Below are 23511 nucleotides of genomic sequence, written 5' to 3' on the forward strand. Positions count from 1 at the left end.
TTGGCCTAACTTTGCTATTCAGCTGCTAACAGACCCACTGTAATTTCTCTGTTGCCTATTAGTTGTGTATCAAGAAATTGAGGGCATTTAATTTGTACTACTATATGGCTTTCCTCATTTACTTCTGAGTATCTGTCTGATCTTGTGCTAAAAAATGTAATTGGAAGACTAGAAATGATCCTGGCTCATTGTCCAGACATTTTTCAGGTATTTCCATTTTTTTTTCCCTGATATAATAACTGGAGTAAGTGAGTGATTGAATTTAGCTTACCCATTTTGTTTAAATCTCAGGTTACGATGAATTGTCTGGCTACATAGACCTAATCATTTGTCTGGGTGGTGACGGTACTCTGCTATATGCTTCGTCGCTCTTCCAGGTATTAGGCCGGTCTTGTCTCAATGTTTGTGTCTGTCTTTTGTTTTAGCGCTTTATCACAAGACTCAGCAAAGCTAAATTAAAGAGCAAGCATCTCTACTGATACATGCCAGTAATCAAGAAATCCAGAAACTCACTGCAATAGCTGTGAAACCTTGTGTTTGGTGTCTGTATTAGTGACTGTACAATTTGTGTGCGCTCTGGCTGCTGAGCAGCTAAAGTGACCTGTATATGAGGAGTTCCCCTACTTTGTACCGAAAGACTCTGCGTAAAAGACTACACATGTATAGAAGCTCCAGCAATTACTTCTCTTCCCATAGAACTCGGTTTGAATTTAATCTATGCTTACTCTTCCAAATTCTGCCACTACTGCGCACAGATAGGAAATGGAAGCTTGTGAGAGGGGAGCAGCGTCAGAAGGATCAGGAAAAACAGAGTAGCATTGCGTTAGGAGCAAATGAATGCACTCCCCAGGGCTAATTGCTGTAGAATTCAGCACATATATTTGTGTATTGGGTGATTGCTTCTCCACCCTCACCCCCTCCACCCCTTCCACTTGTAACCCTTGAAATGCTGGCTTACATTTCTAGTCTTGTATGTGAAGATTATCAGTATCGTGTTTTGCTTTGGTCCAGTTCAACATCGGCAGGCTTCTGGAAACTTCACACATCCAGCACACCAGCTGCACATTCTTCAACATCATTATTTGTAATTCTGTCTTAATCTGAGTGTTTGTTCGTATAAGCTCAGGCTGACCACCTTCCTCACATTTGGTGGGATATTTAAAGGTGAGATTGTGATCAGGATTAGTAATCTCGCTTGTGCATGGACTGCGCCAGGAGTTCCTGGTACCTTTTTTCTTCTTTCACTAGAAAGCAAGAAAAAGTAAACGAACCTATCGCTTTGCATTATTCCAGCATTTCTAGTTATAGAGTCATAGAGCATACAAACAGGCCCTTCGGCCCACTGCGTCCTTGCCGACCATAATGCCTATCGATACTAATCCCACCTGCCTACATTAATTCCATATCCCTCTATGCCTTGCTCATTCAAGTACCTGTCCAGATGCCTCTTAAATGTCGCTACTGTTCCTGCCTCCACCACCTCCTCTGGCAGTTCATTCCAGATACCCACTATTCTTCGTGTGAAAAATTTACCCCTTTGATCCCCTTTAAACCTCCTCCCTCTCACCTTAATCTATGCCGTCTAGTTTTAGTCACCCTGACCATGGGAAACAGACTCTGGCTATCTACCCTATCTATGTCTCCCATAATTTTCTATACCTCTATCATGTCTCCTCTCAGCCTCCTTCGCTCCTGGGAAAACAGACCCAGCCTATCCAGTCTCTCTTTATAACTCAAGCCCTCCAAACCGGGCAACATGCTTGTGAATCTTTTCTGCACCCTCTCTAGCTTAATCACATCTTTTTTGTAGTGTGGCGACCAGAACTGCACACAGTACTCCAAATGCGGCCTAACCAATGTGATGTACAACTGTAACATGACATCCCAACTCTTGTACTCAATGCCTCGGCCGATGAAGGCAAGCATGCCAAACGCCTTCTTCACCACCCTGTCTACCTGTGTTGCCACTTTCAGGAAACTATGTACTTGCACCCCAAGGCCTCTCTGCTCAACAACACTCACCAGGGCCCTGCCATTCACTGTATATGTCCTGCCCTGGTTTAACTTCCCAAAATGCATCACTTCGCACTTGTCTGCATTAAATTCCATTTGCCACTCCCTTGCCCACTTTCCCAGTTGATCTATATCTGTTGTAACCTTAGACAACCTTCTTCACTGTCCACTGTACCACCAATTTTAGTGTCATCTGCAAACTTACTAATCATGTCCCTTACATTCACATCCAAGTCATTAATATATATGACAAACAACAGAGGGCCCAGCACCGATCCCTGTGGCACACCACTTGTCACTGGCCTCCAATCTGGAAAACAACCCTCCACTACCACCCTCTGCCTCCTATCACCAAGCCAATTTTGTATCCAATTTGCTATCTCACCCTGGATCCCATGTGTTCAAACCTTCTGGACCAGCCTACCATGCGGGACCTTGTCAAAGGCCTTGCTAAAGTCCATGTAGACAACGTCCATCGCCCTGCCCTCGTCAATCCTCTTGGTCACCTCCTCAAAAAACTCAATCAAATTCATGAGACATGACTTCCCACGCACAAAGCCATGCTGACTATCCCTAATCAGACCATGCCTTTCCAGATGCATATAAATCCTGTCTCTCAGAATCCCTTCCAATAACTTTCCCACCACTGATGTAAGGCTCACCGTCCTGTAGTTCCCTGGCTTCTCCCTGCTGCCCTTCTTAAATAAAGGCACAACATTAGCTATCCTCCAGTCTTCCGGTACCTCACCCGTGGCTAACGATGATACAAAAATCTCTGCCAGGGCCCCAGCAAGCTCCTCCCTTGCTTCCCATAGCATCCTAGGATACACCTGGTCAGGCCTTGGGGATTTATCCACCTTGATGTGCTTCAATACCTCCAACACCACCTCCTTTGTAATGTTGATATGCTCCAGGATATCGGTATTCCCTCCCTTGAACTCACTAGCTTTCATGACCTTCTCCACGGTAAATACGGACGAGAAATATTCATTTAAGACCTCGCCCATTTCCCGTGGCTCCACACATAGATTGCCACACTGATCCTTAAGGGGACCTACTCTCTCCCTAGCTACCTTTTTACTCTTAATATACTTATAGAATATTTTAGGATTCTCCTTTATCTTATCTGCCAACGAAATCTCATGGCCCCTTTTCACCCTCCTAATTTCCTTAAGTGTAGTCCTACGTCCCCTATACTCCTCGAAGGACTCGCTCGATCCTAGCTGCCTATACCTGACATATGCCTCCTTCTTTGTCCTGACCAGACCCTCAATATCCCTCGTCAACTAAGGTTCCCTAAACTTGCCAGCCTTGCCCTTCCATCTAACAGGAACATGCCGGCCCTGAACGCTTCCTATCTCAATTTTAAAAGCCTCCCACTTGCCAGACTTCCCTTTACCTGTAAACGGCCTCTTCCAATCAACTTTTGAGAGTTCCTGTCTGATGCCATCGAAATTAGCCTTTCCCCAATTTCGGACTTCAACCTGAGGACCAGTCCTATCCTTTTCCATAACTATCTTGAAGCTAATAGAGTTATGGTCACTGGTCCCAAAGTGCTCCCCCACTGACACCTCAACCACCTGCCCATCCTCATTTCCTAAGAGGAGGTCGAATGTAGCCCCTTCTCTAGTAGTGCCATCCACATACTGCTTCAGAAAACTATCCTGGACACACTTAACAAATTCTTCCCCATCTGATCCCTTAGCACAAAGGCAGTCCCAGTCAATATTAGGGAAGTTATAATTCCTACACCTATCTATGATTTCCCTACATATATGCTCCTCCACTTCCCTCTGACTATTGGGGGGCCTATAGTACAATCCCATCAAAGTGATCACCCCTTTCTTATTTCTAAGTTCTACCCATATGGCCTCGCTGGACGTTCCCCCCGGGATATCCTCTCTCAGTACTGCCCTGATGTTCTCCCTAATCAATAGTGCAACTCCCCCTCCTCTCTTACCTCCACCTCTGTCACGCCGGAAGGATCGGTATCCTGGAACATTGAGCTGCCAGTCCTGCCCATCCCTCAACCACGTTTCTGTAATGGCTATAATATCACAATCCCATGGACCGATCCATGCTCTGAGTTCATCTGCCTTCCTGTAAGGCTTCTTGCATTAAAGTAAATGCAGTTTATCCTACCAGACCCTCCACGCTCCCTGTCCTGCCCCTGCCCGGCCTGCCTCCTGGACTTGCTTGCTTTAACCTCTACATTTGCCTCAACTGTCTCATCAGAGAGACTACTACTTTGGGTCCCACCCCACTGCAAGACTAGTTTAAACCCTCCCGAGTAGTACTAGGATGTTGTCCCTCCTTCCAGTTTAGATGCAACCCGTCCTTCTTGTACAGGTCACCTCTGCACCAGAAGAGATCCCAAGATCCAAGTATCTGATGCCCTCCCACCTACACCAGCTCTTCAGCCATGCATTCATTTGCCTAATCCTCCTATTCCTACCATCACTAGCACTAGTTGTAGTGAAAATTTAGAACTTGCCAATGCTGCAGGAGAAAATGCTCCAAAATCCCACAGCCAGGCAGGCTGAGAAGTAAAGGTTTAAAAAATGTAAGTGAAGACAGAAAAAGGAGAATAAGAGAGGAGATTACATTAATGCCACTTGGCTATGACATGTTACACATGGAGATTGCCACTTTAAGCATGTTTATCTTTTTGATGTGAGGTGATGCCTTCAGGTACATGGTTAGTGTTCGCAAATCACATGCAGGATTTTTTATCCATGTTGACAGTTCTGTGTATATGTCACCATGTCTCTGTGACTACATGCATAGGTGTATGTGCATGTTTGTGTGTAATACTGAATAGAGTCCATCCATGTATATTAATACTGTATAAAATGCAGTGTTTATATGTGTGCTTGCGTATGACACTATAGGTATCGAAATGCTTACATGTGTGTTTTGTATACAAAACTTTTAACATATAGGGAAATATTCTGGGAAAATTTTGATTGTGATCTGCGAGCATTCAAGAAAGCATGAAAAAGCAATTTAAGGAAAGCAAAAAGGAGAGTAGGAGTTGCTCTTTAAATATTATGGGAATGTAGAAGGCTGGGAGGTCAGTTGGCAGGTGGAGGTGGAGTACAGACATGGCATAGCAGCCTACTTTAATTGCAGATGGGAGATGAAATGGCATGCTGTAGACTGATAATTAGACTTTGGGAGCAAGAGGCGACTTGAGACGGTCCCTCAGCTCTCAGAAGTTCTGGTCCTGTGGCTTAGACCTTAGAGTGCACTGACTTTCGTGGTGAGTACAGCTTCAACAAAGCACAAGAGAGGGACAGCAGAAGGGATCTCTTTGGTATGGGGCAGTAGCGCCACAGCACATCGCTAGAAAGTGGCCAGCGAGGTGTGTTGGAACTCAGCCTGGACAGTACCCATTTTCACCCTTGGGCTTTGTGACCTCCTTAGTGCAGAGGTAAAGACATCCAGACTCTGGTTGGACTCGATCTGCAAGTCATTTTGATGCAAGTACAGCTGCTACAATACTCATACAGACAAATACACCTTCAAATAAGGTGAACAGTAGTACCGATATCCATTGAAACCATACTGTTTAATGCACTAAGACTGACTGTCAGATGTGCTTAATGTGCAGTGATAAGTTCTGTAAAGGTCTCTTAGTCTTTATACAATAGCTATGTTAACTGATAGACTCTGTCTACATCGTTGATATGCAAGGAGCCAGTGAACAGCATTAGCAAACACTAATCATTTGTGGTCAGTAGTTGATTGTATCAGTATAAATATTTACGCAGCAGTGAACTCCAAGAACGTATGTGCATTAAGGATTTTACTGGGTCTGCTTAGTGTTATGGTTATAACCTGAGATGATAACACAGTCATTGTCATCAGATTCCTTCCTATTTCTGATAGTTTACATATTTGTGGTGACTTTTATGCTATGTGTGTAGCTTGTGGTATAGAGAACAGAGCAGGGGTTGTGAGTAGCTACTCAGACTGGCCAAATGTGGGCAGTGGTGTTCCACAAGGATTGGTGCTGGGACCACTGTTCATAATTTACATCAACAGTTTGGACTTGACAGTTGGATGTATAATTTCAAAATTTGCTCATGACACCAAATTGTGGGGAGCACAGTTAATAACTGAGGAGGACTGACAAAATACAGGTTGAAGAGGGGTGGGAGGAGGCTGGATTTGAGCTAAAACACCAACATGGTTTGGGCTGAATGACCTGTTTCTGTGCTGTACACATTTCTTTTGTGTTTTTAACTCCACCCAAAAAAAAGAGCTTTCATTTAATTAGACCTAAAACACATTAACAACTGGCATTTACTTGCTGCATTTCATGACCGAAGATGCTTCCCAGGTGGCTGTTGGATCTGACATGTAGGAAATAATGTTTCAAATAAAAGCTTTCTGAAATTGGCTTTATGTTCTGCTGTAAGGAAAGTTTTATTCAGATGTTTTCTTTGGTGCTGGAACTTTTCGCTTTCGCCTCGTGGCTGGATTTAAATGGAAATGGGACAGGCTGTGAGAAAATTTACTCATTCTGATTACTACTGAAGTCCCTTGATGAGATGGGATTCAGTTCCAAACTAAAAGCAAAATACTGCAGATGCTGGAAATTTGAAATAAAATACAAAGTGCTGGAAATACACAGCAGGTCTGGCAGCATCTGTGGAGAGAGAAATAGAGTTAACGTTTCAGGTGGGTGACCTTTCATCAGAACTCATCAGAATTTGAGTTCCAAACTACTGGACATAATTACTGGATGTGCTTTTCAAAAGTTATAAACCCACACTGTTCATCTCCGGATAGCCAATTGGCGAAGGACAGTACTGGATCCGATCCTTACTCAGTCTTAAAAATGTTTTTGACAGAGTTAAACATTACAAGTTCACACTTCCTAACTTAACCACAGCACAGTTTCAATAAGTCTGTCTTTATATGTTGTTACGACCAGGTGAGAAAGAGGTCTAGGTTCCCTTTCAGCCTTCACCTGGTCTTACTGTAACAGGGTTTAATTTAAAACACACCGTGTTTTTAGTTCCCCCGTGGTGAATCCTTGTTTACCGCTTTCCAATTATAAGGCAAATAAATCAGCACAAACAGGCTTTCTTAGGTTTAAAGAAGAAAAGTTGAAATTTATTAAACTTAAACTCTAATTCAGTTAACATCTACGAATACAGGACGCGCCCATGCTAGCATGCATACGCGAAACACACATGCAAATAGAGACAGAAAGAGCAGAAGAAAAATAAAGTTGAAAAGTTTGAGGCAATATCTGAAGAGTTGTTATGGTTCTTCGAGCTCACTGAGTCCTTGATTGTAGATAGATCTTGCTTTTTGTTGGGGCCCAGTATTCTTCTTAAACCTTGTTCGCTGTAGGAGACTTTTCTCTCTTGGGCATCATGTGGCTTCAGTGGGTTTTGGAGTTCTGTGCGAAAGAGATGGGAACAACCAGGAGAGGCTGTGGCGAGCCAGCCAGGAGAAGTCTTGTCAATCCAGGAACAAAAAGCTTTCTGCAGGCTCTCAGTTCAAAACTCTACAATTCAGAAAAAAGCCTAGACTGCCAAGCAGGTTAGTCATCTGACTGACTGACTGGTTTGACCATGTCTGTTTGTGGATTGTATTGGAGCAGGGCATAGCTTCTTTGTTCCACGCACTGTCTTTTAATATGCAAAAATGTCTTTCCAGCCAAGCACCTGGCAACCCCTTGTCACAGGCCTTCTCCTCTTCCCAGCAACAATTTGAAATTTAATGTCCATGTGACGAAATTAGTGTGCCTCATTCTTGGTAGGTGGGGGCCTGCATGACAATGTGCTTCAGTGAAACCCAAGTTAATGCCCACCACCTGCACATAAGCTAACATGGAAGTAGGAGTAGGCCAGTTTGCCCCTCGAAACTATTCTGCCATTCAGTAAGATCATAGGTGATCTGATTGTGGCCTGAAATCAATGTTCCTGCCTGCCCCCCACCTAACCCTTTTCTCCCTTTGGATCAAAAATCTGACTAACTCAGCCACAATTAAAAGTAATTGATGTACAGTTAACATGTACTTCCCGCCCCCCCCCCCCCCCCCCCCCCCCCCAACAGCCTAAGTTCCAGCATTGTTACAGCCCCTAATGGTTAGGCTATTTTCAATTTATTCCTGATGCTTGCAGCGTAATGAGTTTCTTTCAAGTGGTGAGGCATCCTTTGGTCCTCGTCATGAATTGGTTCCCTTTGCCAGTGTCATCCTTCTCGCTAATGAAGGTGTTGACTTCTTGTTGGTTTTGGTCACATGAGTGCTCTTTAGGCTGTCTTTGCATAGGCAGGAATTATCAGTAAGCCATTCGACTATGACCTATGCTCTCACATCTGAGTGGGATCCTCTCCTTACTTGACATTGAGATGTGTGAAATTTCCAATAGGCGTCACTGAATAGCATGGAAACCTTGGCTGATTCATCCTTCTTGAAATTAAGGTGTTGATGCTGACTGTACACCCTAACTACAACTCCATAGGTACAGATGAAAAAAGACCATGGTCCATCTAGTTTGCCTTCTGCTGTCCTGATAGTTGCATGTCACGATAATGGAGTTGTTGACTGATCATAGAAATTAATCGCTATCAACTTTTTGAAATTCGTTCATGGGATGTGAGCATCCCTGGCAATGCCAGCATTTATTGCCCATCCATATTGTGCTTGAGAAGGTGTTGGTGAGCTGCTTTTCTGAACCGCTATAGTCCATGTGTTGCAGGTACGTCTAAAGTGCTGTTGGGGAGTTCCAGGATTTTGACCCAGCGATAGTGAAGAGGCAGCAATGTAGTTCCAAGTTAGGATGGTGTGTGACTTGGAGGGGAACGTGCAGGTGTTGGTGTTCCCATACATCTGTTGCCCTTGTCCTTCTAGGTAGAAGAGGTCTTGGGTTTGGAAGGTACTGTTGAAGGAGGCTTGAGTTACTGCAGTCTACAACAGACATGAGGTGAGGAAAACCCCCAGTGATGGAGAGCTTTGGGAACCATAGGTCCAAAGTCATCTCTTTTTCTCCCCCCTGCCCTCTCCACCCCCCCGCCCCCCCCCCCCCCCCACAAACGTGCTATACTCACCACATTGTTTAAATTACTCATATTTTGGATCCTGAAATATTTTCTGAAAGAAATCGTATCTAATTTGCATTTGAATGAAACACCATCTCCCAATTATCGACTTTTCCCTTCTCTTGTTAATGCTCCAGTTGTGACTACTTGCTCTTTGGCGTTGTTTCAACATCCCAGGCTGCCCAAAATTTGCATGGTGGTGTAACTGACGGAGGGCTAGAGGGGGCTCATGGGTCACATGACAGCAGATATGGAGTTACTCTTTATTTACACAGTATCAGCACAGACTTGGCAGGTCAGCTTTGTGTGGCTAACTACTGTTTTTTTTTCCAGACCAGCGTCCCTCCTGTCATGGCATTCCATCTCGGCTCACTCGGATTTCTCACGCCTTTTAAATTTGAGTCTTACAGGACAGAAATGACTAATGTGATTGAAGGTATGAATGAACAGAATATTTTGGAACCTTTTTCTCTGTGTGGGATGCTGTTAGCGTTTGTTAAATACTGGATCCAAGGTTCAGTCTGACCTTTATTTGGTGATAATTTCTTGTCAGAGGAATTCCAGTAAAGTGCAGTGCATTTGTGAATTCTCAAGCTATGTCAAACTGTATTGGAAAAAACACTGAGCAGTATGGTTATAGATTCTGTCCCTGGCTTGGGTTGTGTCTGGGGAGAAAACTATGAGCTACTTGGCACTTGGCTGACATACTGATGGGTTTTTGATCACTGTTGGCAGTGATTGGTATGATTTCAGATGATATATTAAGATCACAGAAATGCATTGATTTGAGTGAATTTTTTTCTTCCCCTTATACATGCCTGCTGATCCCGATTGCGCTGCCTATTGTAGGCAGTCTTGAGACAGACTATTACAGTTAAAGTCATGTTACCTTTTGCCAACTTTTATAACTAGCAAATTGTTGTATAATTAACAGCCTGCATTGGGGGGCTGTGCAACTGCGGGTGAATCAGTAGGAAATTGAATTGCCGGACTAGTGATTTTTGAATGATAATGGATGTTGGCAATGAAGGCAACATAAAGTTACTAAGAGTTAGAAAAGTGGAATGTTACAGCTCAGAAATGGGCCCTTTGGCCCCTCAAGTCTGTGCTACTATTTTCCCCGCATATTGCATTTGGTCTTGTCCTACCTTTTCCTGTAGCGCACCTCATACTTATCAATATGTCTCAACTTCGAGAAACTGTCTTGATTTGTTTTTTGCAAGAATTAATGGAATTTAAATATGATAGAAGGAAATCTACTAATTGCCATATTTAAGGGTGGCATTGTGAAGGGGAGTCTTTTGTAACGTATCGTGCATAGAGCAAATTAAAGGCCTGCTCGGGTCTGCAAAACAAAAACCCGCCCCCGGCCCGAGTCCTTCCATTTTTCTCCCGTGCCCAACCTGACCCGACCCAACCACCAGTTAACTTGCCATCCGTTTTTCACTTTGCTGATCTGCGCAAGCTTAAAATAACTAACAAAACCACCTTTCTAGTCCAAAAATTAAATTAACATTGGAGCCACTTAACTGTGATAGAGCGTGTCCGACCTGGCCAGATCTGAGCCCGAATGCCGGACCCAGAAGTGCAACCCAACTCGACACATGTCGTTGGATTCGGGTCGGATAGCTGGCCTTTAGAGCAAATACTGCAGTTCCTTTTTAAGTAAAAATGCACTTTTATATTCAGGAGTGTAGACTGTGGCAATAGACCGCCATAGGAATAGCTGTAGGTCATTCAGTGATCCACCATACAATCACATAGAATCATAGAAAGTTTACGGCACAGAGAGAGGCCACTTGGCCCATTTTGTCTGCATCGGCCGGAAAATGAGTTACCCAGCATTTGGTCCATAGCCCTACAGGCTACGGCACTTGAGGTGCAAATCCAGACACCTTTTGAATGAGTTGAGGGTTTCTGCCTCGACTACCCTTTCAGGCAGTGAGTTCCAGACCCCCACCACCCTCTGGGTGAAAAAGAAAATTCCTCATCTCCCCTCTAATCTTTCTACCAATCACTTTAAATCTATGTCCCCTGGTCACTGACCTCTCTGCTAAGGTGAATAGGCCCTTCACATCCATTCAATCCAGGCCCCTCACAATTTAGTACATTTCAATCAAATCTCCTCTCAGCCTTCTCTGTTCCAAGGATAACAGCCCCAGCCTATCCAATCTTTCCTCATAGCTGCATCTGGAATTGAAAGCTAGTTTCAGTAATGGTGCCATGAAACTATCATCCATTGTTGTAACAACTCATCTGGTTCACTAATGTCCTTTAGGGAAGGAAATCTGTCCTTACCTGGCCTGGCATATGTGTGACTCAGGACCCACAGCAATGTGATTGACTCTTAAATGCCGTCTGAAATGGCCTAACAAGCCACTCAGTCAAGGGCAATTAAGGATGGGCAACAAATGCTGTCCTTGCCAGCGACGCCCCCAACCCAAGAAAGAACAAAAAACTGTATGTTACTCTGGTTGCAATTATTATGCCCAGATTTGGTCACCAACACATTGAAGTCTTGGTGCAAGTACAGAGTAATGTCACCATTGATAAAGGAAGACTTGGGAGAAGCTAAACCTCCTCTGTATTGAGACGAAGCAACTGAGAACGGACCTGAGAGGGGCTTGTCGGATGGTAAAGAGGCAAGTTTTACCTCCAGGTATGTCATGAAAGTAGAACAGAAGGGCACTTTTGGATGACAGATTTAGGACTGTGGATGTTCTTCACACATTGAGCAACCAATGCTTGGGATGGACCTCTGGATTGAGTACTAGAGGTAAAAACCTTGAATTAAGGGCCAGTAGATACTGTGATGAGGAGGTGGTTCAAAATATCTGTGTTTATTTTAGATAGATAAGCTAAGGTGACCACCTGCTTCCTAATCTGTACTTGTCTTGTTATGTTAACTGGTAGGAGAGTGACCAATACTGGAAATCTCAGTGAATGCAGCTTATTTTGGAACCTTGTCTTTGTTTAGGAGATGCCAGGATAATTCTGAGGAGCCGCCTGAAGGTGAAGGTGGTTAAGGAGTTAAAAACAGCAGAAGTGGAGAGGCAGTACCAAGTGCAGGATAACGGACTGGTCCCAACGAGTCATATTGACAATGAGGCAGGAAAAGCCTTCGTGCAAGTACTACATGTATGTGTAGACATGACCATAATTCCTTCTGCAAACTCCCATCCATAACGGGAATGTAGGAGGGAAAAATGCAGCCTGAGTTGTAAATTAGAAAAAAAATTCACAACTGTGAGGAATTTTTTTGCATAAAATTATAAAAGGAATAGGAATTTAAAAAATATAAATGTTCTAAGATACAGTAGTGCCATATATGCTACATGGTCGTGAGTTTCACATTCTCACTGCTTTGGGGAATGGATTTTTTCCTGAATTCCTGATTGGATTTACGAGTATCTATCATATATTTATGACTGCTAGTTTTGATCTCCCCATTCTCTTCTGTGTTGTTTTATAACGAGGTGAATAGCAAATTAAGAAAAATATTTCTTCGTATAAATGGTTGAAATGTGAAATGTGCTGCTCCAGAAGGCCATAGATGCAGAGTGTTGAAAATGGAGATGGGTGCTAATATAGGAACTGACCACAATAAGATTATATGGAGGAATGGGAATTAAAATGACGGAGCTTTAATGGCTCACAAAATTGAGCAATAGCCTTCATGTGTTCCTAACCAGGGGAAGGGTTTTCGGTTCCAGTATCACTTTCAGTCGCACTCTACGTTTAGCCAGCAGTGTGTACACTTTGGTAAGTAGGATTACTTTTGCTGGTTTTTGGTCTTGTGCCCCACAATTTCCCCCCATTCTACGACGAACTACACCTTGCTGAAAGAAAGGATAGGACTTGCAATTATATAGTGCTTTTCATAACCTCAGGACAAGCTAATTGGATTTGACAGTCTGTGGAATACGTTTGAATACTTTTGAAGTGTAATCACTGTTGTAATGTGGGAAACGTAGCAGCCAGTGTGCGGAGGGCAGGATCCCACTAACAGCAATGCAGTGAGTAATGACCAGTTAATCTGTTTTTAGGTTTTGATTGAGAAATAAATATTGGCCTAGGACACCAGGGAAAACTCTACAGTTGGCTCTGAATGACGCCGTGGGATCTTTTGCATCCACTTGAGAGGCAGATGGGGCATCAGTTTAATACAACAATGCAGCACTTCCTTAGTACTGCTCTGGAGTGTCAGCCCATATTTTGTGTTCGGGTCTCTGGAATGGTACTTGAACCTAAGAGCTTCAGACATGGATGACCGTGTTCTCCTGACCTGTCAGTGCTTTGTCCAATGAAGTAGAAGCAACGGATTGTGTTTCTGAAACTGCTTCTGTTCAGGAAGATGTCTTTATGATGAGGAGGAAAGAACTAAAAGGGGCACCAAGCGCAGAGAAAGGGTTTTTGAGGAAGAATTTGAAAGCAAGTGACCTGGTGAAGGGCATTGGCAGGGAATTTCTGCCGCTGGGCAAGAGCAAGATCATTGGAATACCATCACCTCAAATTTCTCTCCAAATTATATACCATTCTGATTTGGATGTATAAGCGTGTTCTGTCATCGTTGAGGACCCAGTATTCTGGAATACTGTACCAAACACCCATCGTGTGAGCACCATCACCACAAGGTTCAAGTAGGCAGCCCACCACCACCTCAGTACAACTGGGGATGGGAAATAAATGCAGCTTTGCCTGTCCTACATATCCTGAGAACAAATAATGAAAAATAAAAAGGCATAAGCACAGTGGTTGAGCAAGCTGCTGCCGGTAATAGAGAGGAAAGAGTGAAGGGTGAGGAGAATTCTGTTAGCAGAGTGGAGGGTATGCTCACGGAAGCAAGGCAGGTAAAAATCCTGAATGTAGGTGTGGGACCTGGCTGTGGCTTTTTGAAAACAATGTATCTTTTTGGGACAAAAACAAGAAATGCTGGATTCACTCAGCAGGTCTGGCAGCATCTGTAGAAAGAGAAGCAGAGTTAACGTTTCGGGTCAGTGACCCTTCTTCGAAACTTTTTGGGAACTGGCCTTTAGTTTAAAAAAAATTTCTTGGGATGTGGATGTCGCTGGCAAGGCTGCTATTTATTGCACATCCCTAGTTGCTGTGAGAAGGGAGTGGTACTCTTTAATACAGTGAATGCCTTGCTTTTGGCTCATGTTGGTGTGGATCTGGAGTCTCATATTGGCTGGACCAGGCAGATTTGTTTCCGATAGGACATTAGTAAATAAGTTGGATTTTTATGACAATCCATGGTCACCATTTTATTTCTGAAACTGAATTCAAATTCTCAAACTGTCATTGAGTTTTCACTTTCAGGATTATTAGTCTCCATGACTAGTCCAGTAATATAACCACTATACCACCATACCCAGTGTGGTTAAGGTGGGAAACTGGAAGTCATGGTATAGCTTCAGTGTGCAGCATTCTGCGACTGAAGCTGTTTGGTTCTATCAGACATCTATTAGTTACGTGCTCACCCTTTTTTCCTTCTCTTGAAGCACTTCTTAACCCTACCTCTGACCAAGCTTTTGGTCACCTGACCTAACATCTCCTTTTATGATGCATAAGGATAGAATTGATTATTCGGCCTCTCGAGTTTCTGACATTCAATGAGATCATGCCTTGGCTCCATATCCTTTAATTTCTTTAATGCCCTTAGCCAAGCAAAAATCTATCGATCTCAGATTTAAAATGATTAATTGAGCTAGTATCTGCTGCTTTTTGTTGGGGGTGGGGGAGAGGAGGAGTTTCAGCTTCTGCTGCTCCTTATGTGAAGGAAGTGTTTTCTAACTTCTCTTCTGAATGGCCTGGCTCTTATTTTGAAGTTATGTCCCCTTGTTCGAGACTCAGACCACAGGAAAATGTTTTCTCTATCTACCCTACCAATTCTTTCGAAATCCTAAAAACCTCAATCAAAGCATCTATATTCCAGGGAATACAATCCTGGTTTGTGTAATCTATCCTCTCAATCTAACCCAAGGAGGCCTGGAAATATACAGATGAATCTGCGCTGCTCTCCTTCCAAGGCCAATGTAGCCAATATAGGTGTCAGTTTTTGTCTGAAAAAAAACTTGTGTCCCCGACTAGAGAACTGCATGCATTCTGTAAAGGGTGACCTGACTGCTGTTTGGCACAACTGAATGCATGTACTTTTTCTCAGATCTGGCACTGAGGCAGTGTTAGCTGTAGCCAGTAGATAGAGCTGAAGCTTGTGAATATTTCTGCTTCATTAATGAGGTGTTGCCAACATCCTGGTTTGCTGAACAGGAGATGATGACTGTGCGTGAAGTTGGTGTACCAGACCCTTACCATTTACAGAGTGGCATGTACGTTACAGCAGTGCCAGCCAACAGCAAGTTATACCACCCTCTTTGCACCTCTGTCTAGTTAATTAAAGCAAGTTCCATGCCCAAGTACTCAGAGCACCGGTGGCACCTTAACATTAAAGTGCATGAGGCGTGTCCTGTTGGTTCTTTATACGTAAATGGGATCCAGCAAACTTGTGGGAGCATTTTAAAGTTTAATTTTACAGTTTCCCTCTCGCTTTTAGTAGTCGTGGTTAAACTGCAGCTGCTGTAAAAGCTGAAGTTACCACCTCTGGCTGGTCTTGCACTTAATTTGATAAACAGTATTGAGCTGAGATCAACTGTTTCAGTCTGGAATTCTGTTACAGATTCTACATCAGTGTGATGAGAAAAGCCATCATGTTGTACAGACAGAAAGCTTGCACTAGAACTTGCTGTAGTACAGTCTGTATAATGTGGCATTCTATAATCTTGTTCAATAAAACTAATTCGGGTAACAACCTGCAGTGAAACACAGAATACACTGAGTGAATAATACAACCCTGCTTAAATAAGTGGTGAAATATGGCTTGAGTTGTAAATAGAATTGGTTAGAAATTCCACAGCTTCACTGTTTCTAGGAGATGGCTGTTTCCAGTGTTATAATGAAATGTTAACAAGGAATGCAGCCCCTTTAGCTACATTGATGATGTGTCTTTCTTCTCTTTTATGCTAGTGAATCTCCAGTAACATGAATACATTGATTTACCTTTTTATAAGGACAGGGGTGAAAACCATGTGTAGTACAGTCATTGAATTTTACTGAACAGAAGGAGGCCATTTGGCCCAATGTGACTGTGCTGGCTCCCTGAAACAGCCATCCCCACTTTCTTCTGAATTTTTCATTTTTCAAATCTTTATTCACCTTTTAAAAGCTATTATGGATTTTGTTTCCACCTCTTTCTAATAGGGCCGAAAAACACTGGGTATAAAAAAAAATCTATTGTAAGAAAAAAAACTCTTCCCAGTCCCCCTCTTTATTCTGTTGATAAACTTATGCTCTCCGGTTACTGATGTACTGACCAGTGGAAACCATTTCAGTTCGCTTCATAATTTTGAACAGCTCTGTCTTTATATCACTTCAATATTCATCCTTGCTCAGTTAAGGATCCCAAAACCTGATCAGTATTCTACTACAACCTAACTAATGTTTTGTATAGATTTAGCATTCTTACTTTTATACCCAGTGCCCCATTTATAAGACCTTGGTTATAGCATTTTTTAACACCTATATCAACTTCTCCTTCCACCTCTTAAGTGTCTGAACCCCTAGGTTTACTTGCTCCTGTTTGAAGCTTTGTTCTATTAAAGTGGAGCTGTATACTATTAAGGCAACTGCAGGTTCAGGACTGTCACGAGTTCAATCATTATTTTTGGTCATGGAACTTTGTAGCTTGAAAATTAATTGTAGGTTCTGGTTGCAGATCTTTAGTGTTCCCACATTAGGCACCTATACTTTCCAGTAGGTGCTACTGGATAATGAATAGGAATGAGGACCCTAACTATTACTCTGTCCTCGCTCAGTAGTGCTAAGCCAACTGAAGCATCTGTATTGTTGCTCTGGATGAGATCAGTTAACTCAGCATAAACTGATAATGGGAGTGCCCAGTACACTCTGCAGTTGTCATCTAACCATACAACATCATGTAAAAATTCAACATCAGTTGCTTGCTTTACTGTTCCCATTTGACTATCTCATGGCCTTTTCTCTTGCTTTCCCACCTTTGCAGATGTACAAGTCTGAATCGTTAGATATCTGTTTCTGCACTAAGAATCTTGCCATTTAGGATATATTTCCTCCTTTTTTCTGAAAGTGCTCAGCTATATATTTCTCTCCACTGAGCTGTATCTGTCATCTGCCTGCCCCTCTCTTTGTCGTGTAACCTGTGTCCTTCTGTAATCTGTATTCCATCAGTTTGCCAAGCTCCCTAATTTGTCAGTAAATGCCTATCATTCTGCTTGTGCCCATTTGCAAATTATTTACATAAATGGTCCCAGCACAGTGCACATCCTCCCAAATCGATATATCTCTTGCAAAGTGAGCATTAGTTGCAATAGCTGCACTGCTGCTGTTTATCCCCGGTCATGTTTAAGTGCTAATAGGTTTGGGTTGTTCCTTTTGTAGTTTTCCTAAGTAACTGAAGAAGAGATCTTCATTTGGCCTTCTGAAGCAAATTTGTGCATCAGATAGAGAGAAAAAGTGACACTAGTAATATAAAGTACTTTTATGTACAAGAGCATTGGAGTGTATTGTGCTATCCTTTGTTTAATGCTATTTTTCCTCCAGTCTAATTGCATCATATGGCATTATCATTGGACATTGATTCTTCTGAATGGATGTTGTTGCAGGTGCTGAATGAAGTGGTGGTGGATCGAGGCCCGTCCTCATACCTCTCTAACGTGGACTTGTATTTGGACGGGAGACTCATTACGTCTGTGCAGGGAGATGGTAAGATGAATAATACAATATTTTTGTAACTTATTTATATCTCAACTGTAAATTTTTGGAAGCAATTTGAGAGCCAACATTTTTGGGGAGTGGATTATTCTTTCTGCATCCATTTCTCCCACCTCCCTGTTTCAGCTCACATACTGCATGGGTTAGTTGTCACATGTTAACTTCTTAGTTTAGTTTAGTTTAGAGATACAGCACTGAAACAGGCCCTTCGGCCCACCGAGTCTGTGCCGACCATCAACCACCCATTTACACTAATCCTACACTAATTCCATATTCCTACCGCATCCCCACCTGTCCCTATATTTCCCTACCACCTACCTATACTAGGGGCAATTGCTAATGGCCAATTTACCTATCAACCTGCAAGTCTTTGGCATGCGGGAGGAAACCCACGCAGACACAGGGAGAACTTGCAAACTCCACACAGGCAGTACCCGGAATTGAACCCGGGTCACTGGAGCTGTGAGGCTGCGGTGCTAACCACTGCGCCGCCCTAATTGGATCATCCAACCAAACAGTTTTTGTTTTCCCACTTTTATTGACTTATTGCAGAGCTGCATACTAATACGCTAGTTATGCAACTTTTCATCTCCAATTGAATCAGACTGTTTGCAACATCAGAATCCTATTCTGATGCCCTATCCTCTCCAACACAAAGATTCTACCTCTGTCGCATTGCCTTTCTTCATCCTTACCTAATCCCATTTGTTACTGAAACCTTCACGCATACCTTTGTCATCTCTAGATTCGACTGTTCTATTGCCATCCTGGCTGGGCTCCCATCCTCCACCCTCCACAAACTTCAGCTCTGCTGTGCCCAGTTCAGTTTTGCACTGTTCTGCTCACCCATCACTCCTGTTCTCACTATCTTACATTATCTCCTGATTCATTAATGCTTAAAATTTAAAATTCCAGTCCTTGTGTTTAAAACCCTTCATGGCCTCATCGCTCCATTTTTCTGTAATTCCTCCAGCCCTACAATCCTATGCACCACAATATGGCCTCTTGTCCATCTCCCCCTCCCTTTGTCACACCACTGGTGACTGTACCTTCAACAATTTAGGCCCTAGTCTTTGGAACTCATTTAAGTGTCACAGAACTGGAAGGAGCATCGCAAACAGAAAATAATGGAATAAAATCATATTCCTGGCTGCACGCTGAGAGTTTAGGTGGGCAGAGGTCCTGTCATACCTACAAATGAAAAGGCAAATGAGGAAAGGTCACCTGGTCCATCCAGCCTATCACACAGACTTGGTGCAGCTGTGTACGCTATTGACTTTTACCCCCCATCGCCCAACCAGTCATGGATTCTCCTGAGAGGCAAAAATTAGAGGTCGGGAGAAAATGAAAGCAATTTAAGAAAACTCTGGAAATCTGTCTTCAACTTCCACAGAAAGCAAGAACTGAGTAGCCAATGAAATACTCTGTGAATTGAATTAAACTTGCACAAAGCAAGATCCCACAAACAGAAATGTGATAATGGCCTAATAATCAGTTTTAGTGATGGTTGAGAGATAACTAATGTCCTTCAGGGAAGGAAATCTGCCATCCTTATTTGGTCTGGCCTACATGTGACTCCAGACCCACAATGTAGTTGACTCTTAACTGCCCTGTGAAATGGTCTAGCAAGCCACTCAATTGTATCTAGCCACCACTGAAAAGTTCAGTAAGAATAAAACTAGATAGACCACCAGGCATCAACCTAGGCACTGGATACAACAAAGGCACAAACTGCCCAGTCGACCCTGCAAAATTCTCCTTGCTAACATCTGGGGGCTTGTGCCAAAATTTGGAGAGCTGTCCCACAGTCTAGTCAAGCAGCAGCCTGATATAGTCATACTGAATCATACTTACAGCCAATGTCCCAGACTCTTGCGTCACCAACCTCGGGTGTGTCCAGTTCCACTGGCAGGTATACAGTCTGGAGGGAGTTTCTCCTGGAGTCCTCAACATTGACTCTCGACCCCATGAAGTCTCATGGCATCAGGTCAAATATGGGGAAGGAAACCTCCTGCTGATAATCCGTTGCTGCCATTCCACCCCAATAGACAAACTTGTGCTCCTCCACTTGGAAGAAGCACTGAGGGTGGTGCTGAGGGCCATCAGCAGCAACAGAATTGTATTCAATCTCAATCTGTAACCCTCACTCTACCATTACCATCAAGCGGGGGCGGGGGGAATCAACCCTGGTTCAATGAAAGTGGAGGAGAGCATGCCAGAAGCAGCACCAGGCATAACTAAAAATGAGGTGCCATCCTGGTGAAGCTACAACACAGGATTAAGTGCATGCTAAACAGCAGAAGCAGCATGCTATAGACAGAAGAAAGCAATCCCACACTTGTGGATCAGATCAAACATTTTTTAAAAATTCATTCCTGGGATGTGGGCGTCGCTGGCTAGGCCAGCATTTATTGCCCATCCCTAATTGCCTTTGAGAATCGCTGCAGTCCATGTGAGGTAGGTACACCCACAGTGCTGTTAGGAAGGGAGTTCCAGGATTTTGACCCAGCGACAGTGAAGGAACAGCGATATAGTTCCAAGTCAGGATGGTGTGTGACTTGGAGGGGAACTTGCAGGTGGTGGTGTTCCCATGCATTTGCTGCCCTTGTCCTTCTAGTTGGTAGAGGTTGTGGGTTTGGAATGTGCTGTCTAAGGAGCCTTGGTGCGTTGCTGCAGTGCATCTTGTAGTTGGTACACACTGCTGCCACTGCGTATCGGTGGTGGAGGGAGTGAATGTTTGTGGATGGGGTGCCAATCAAGCGGGCTGCTTTGTCCTGGATGGTGTCGAGCTTCTTGAGTGTTGGATCTGCACCCATCCAGGCAAGTGGAGAGTACTCCATCCCACTCCTGACTAGTGCCTTGTAGATGGTATTTAGGCTTTGGGGAGTCAGGAGATGAGTTACTCGCCGCAGGATTCCTAGCCTCTGAACTGCTCTTGTAGCCACGGTATTTATATGGCTACTCCAGTTCAATTTCTGGTCTGTGGTAGCCCCTAGGATGTTGATAGTGGGGGATTCAGCGATGGTAATGCCATTGAATGTCTAGGGGAGATGGTTAGATTCTCTCTTGTTTGAGATGTTCATTGCCCAACACTTGTGTGGCACGAATGTTACTTGCCACTTATCAGCCCAAGCCTGGATATTGGCCAGGTCTTGCTGCATTTCTACATGGACTGCTTCAGTATCTGAGGAGTCACGAATGGTGCTGAACATTGTGCAATCATCAGCGAACATTCCCACTTCTGACCTTATGATTGAAGGAAGGTCATTGATCAAGCAGTTGAAGATGGTTGGGCCTAGGACACTACCCTGAGGAGCTCAGATGATTGACCTCCAACAACTACAACCATCTTCCTTTGCGATAGTTATGACTCCAACCAGTGGAGAGTTTTCTCCCTGATTCCCATTAACTTCAGTTTTTGCTAGGGCTTCTTGATGCCATACCCGGTCAAATGCTGCCGTGATGTCGAGGGCAGTCACTCTCACCTCACCTCATGAGTTCAGCTCTTTTGTCCATGTTTGAACCAAAGCTGTAATGAGGTCAGGAGCTGAGTGGCCCTGGCGGAACCGAAACTGAGCGTCAGTGAGCAGGTTATTGCTAAGCAATTGCTACTTGATGGCACTGTTAATGATACCTTCCATCACTTTACTGATGATTACTGATGGGGCGGTAATTGGCAGGGTTGGACTTGTCCTGCTTTTTGTGTACAGGACATACCTGGGCAATTTTCCACATTGCTGGGTAGATGCCAGTGTTGTAGCTGTACTGGAACAGCTTAGCTAGGGGTGTGGCAAGTTTTGGCACACAGGTCTTCAGTACTATTGCCGGAATATTATCAGGGCCCATAGCCTTTGCAGTATCCAGTGCCTTCGGTCGTTTCTTGATATCACGCGGAGTGAATCGTGTTTCTTGATATCACGCGGAGTGAATCGAATTGGCTGATGTCTGGCAGCTGTGTTGCTGGGGACTTCAGGAGGAGGCAGAGCTGGATCATCAACTCGGCACTTCTGGCTGAAGATTGTTGCAAATGTTTTAGCCTTATCTTTCGCACTGATGTGCTGGACTCCCCTATCATTGAGGATGAGGATACTTGTGGAGCAGCCTCCTCCAGTTGGTTGGTTAATTGTCCACCACCATTCACGGCTGGATGTGGCAGGACTGCAGAGTTTAGTTCTGATCCATTGGTTATGGGATTGCTTAGCTCTGTCTATTGCATGCTGCTTACGCAGTTTGGCACACAGGTAGTCCTCTGTTGTAGCTTCACCAGGTTGACACCTCATTTTGAGGTATGCCTGGTGCTGCTCCTGGCATGCCCTCCTGCACTCTTCATTAAACCAGGCTTGAAGGTAATGGTAGAGTGGGGGATATGCCGGGCCACGAGGTTATAGATTGTGGTTGAGTACAATTCTGCTGCTGCTGATGGACCACAGTGCCTCATGGATGCCCAGTTTTGAATTGCTGGATCTGTTGAAATCTATCCCATTTAGCATGGTGATAGTACCACACAACACGATGGACGGTATCCTCAATGTGAAGGTGGGACTTTGTTTCCTCAAGGACTGTGCGGTGGTCACTCCTACCAATACTGTCATGGACAGATGCATCTGCAGCAGGTAGATTGGTGAGGATGAGGTTAAGTATGTTTTTCCCTCTTGTTGGTTCCTTCACCACCTGCCGCAGACCCAGTCTAGCAGCTATGTCCTTCAGGACTCGGTCAGTAGTGGTGCTACTGAGCCAATCTTGGTGATGGACATTGAAGTCCCCCACCTGGAGTACATTCTGCGCCCTTGCCACCCTCAGTGCTTCCTCCAAGTTGTGTCCAACATGGAGGAGTACTGACTCATCAGCTGAGGGAGGGCGGTAGGTGGTAATCAGCAGGAGGTTTCCTTGTCCATTTTTGACCTGATGCCATGAGTCTTCATGGGGTCCAGAGTCAAAGTTGAGACTCCTAGTGCAACTTCCTCCCTACTGTATACCACTGTGCCACCTGCTGGTGGGACAGGACATACCCAGGGATAGTGATGGCAGTGTCTGGGACTTTGTAAGGTATTATTCTGTGAGTATGACTGTCAGGCTGTTGCTTGACTAGTCTGTGGGACAGCTGTCCCAACTTTGGCACAAGCCCCCAGCTGTTAGTAAGGAGGACTTGGCAGGGTCGACAGGGCTGGGTTTGCCATTGTCGTTTCCGGTGCCTGGGTCGATGCCGGGTGGTCGGTCCGGTTTCATTCCTTTTTATTGACTTCGTAGTGGTTAGATACAACTGAGTGGCTTGCTCGGCATGTAAGAGTTAACCACATTGCTGTGGATCTGGAGTCGCATGTAGGCCAGACCAGGTAAGGATAGCAGATTCCCTTCCCTAAAGGACATTAGTGAACCCGATGGGTTTTTACTACAATCGGCAAGGTTTCATGGCCATCATTAGACTAGCTTTTAATTCCAGATTTATTAATTGAATTGAAATTCCACCTTCTGCTGTTGTGTCATTCGAACCCATGTCCCCAGAGCAATACCCTGGGTTTCTAGTCCAGTGACAAGACCACTACGCCACCGCCTCCTGCTCAAAGCTCTGCAGTCCTGCCACATCCAGTTGTGAATGGTGGTGTGGAGCCCAGCACTTGAGTATCAAAGACC

General features: G+C 44.1%; 1 protein-coding gene across 1 annotated transcript in view; it reads left to right on the forward strand.

Moving 5' to 3' along the window:
- The window catches only part of nadkb (NAD kinase b), a 50533-nt gene that overhangs the window by 16802 nt on the left and 10220 nt on the right, over window positions 1–23511 (forward strand). The window contains exons 6-9 of the mRNA XM_068042744.1: window positions 292–377; window positions 9409–9511; window positions 12053–12213; window positions 17772–17871. Coding sequence (XP_067898845.1) covers window positions 292–377; window positions 9409–9511; window positions 12053–12213; window positions 17772–17871 — 450 coding nt within the window. The remainder of the gene's footprint in view (window positions 1–291; window positions 378–9408; window positions 9512–12052; window positions 12214–17771; window positions 17872–23511) is intronic.

Source organism: Heterodontus francisci, chromosome 11 (genome assembly GCF_036365525.1).
Source record: "Heterodontus francisci isolate sHetFra1 chromosome 11, sHetFra1.hap1, whole genome shotgun sequence".
Classification (NCBI taxonomy): Eukaryota; Metazoa; Chordata; class Chondrichthyes; order Heterodontiformes; family Heterodontidae; genus Heterodontus; species Heterodontus francisci.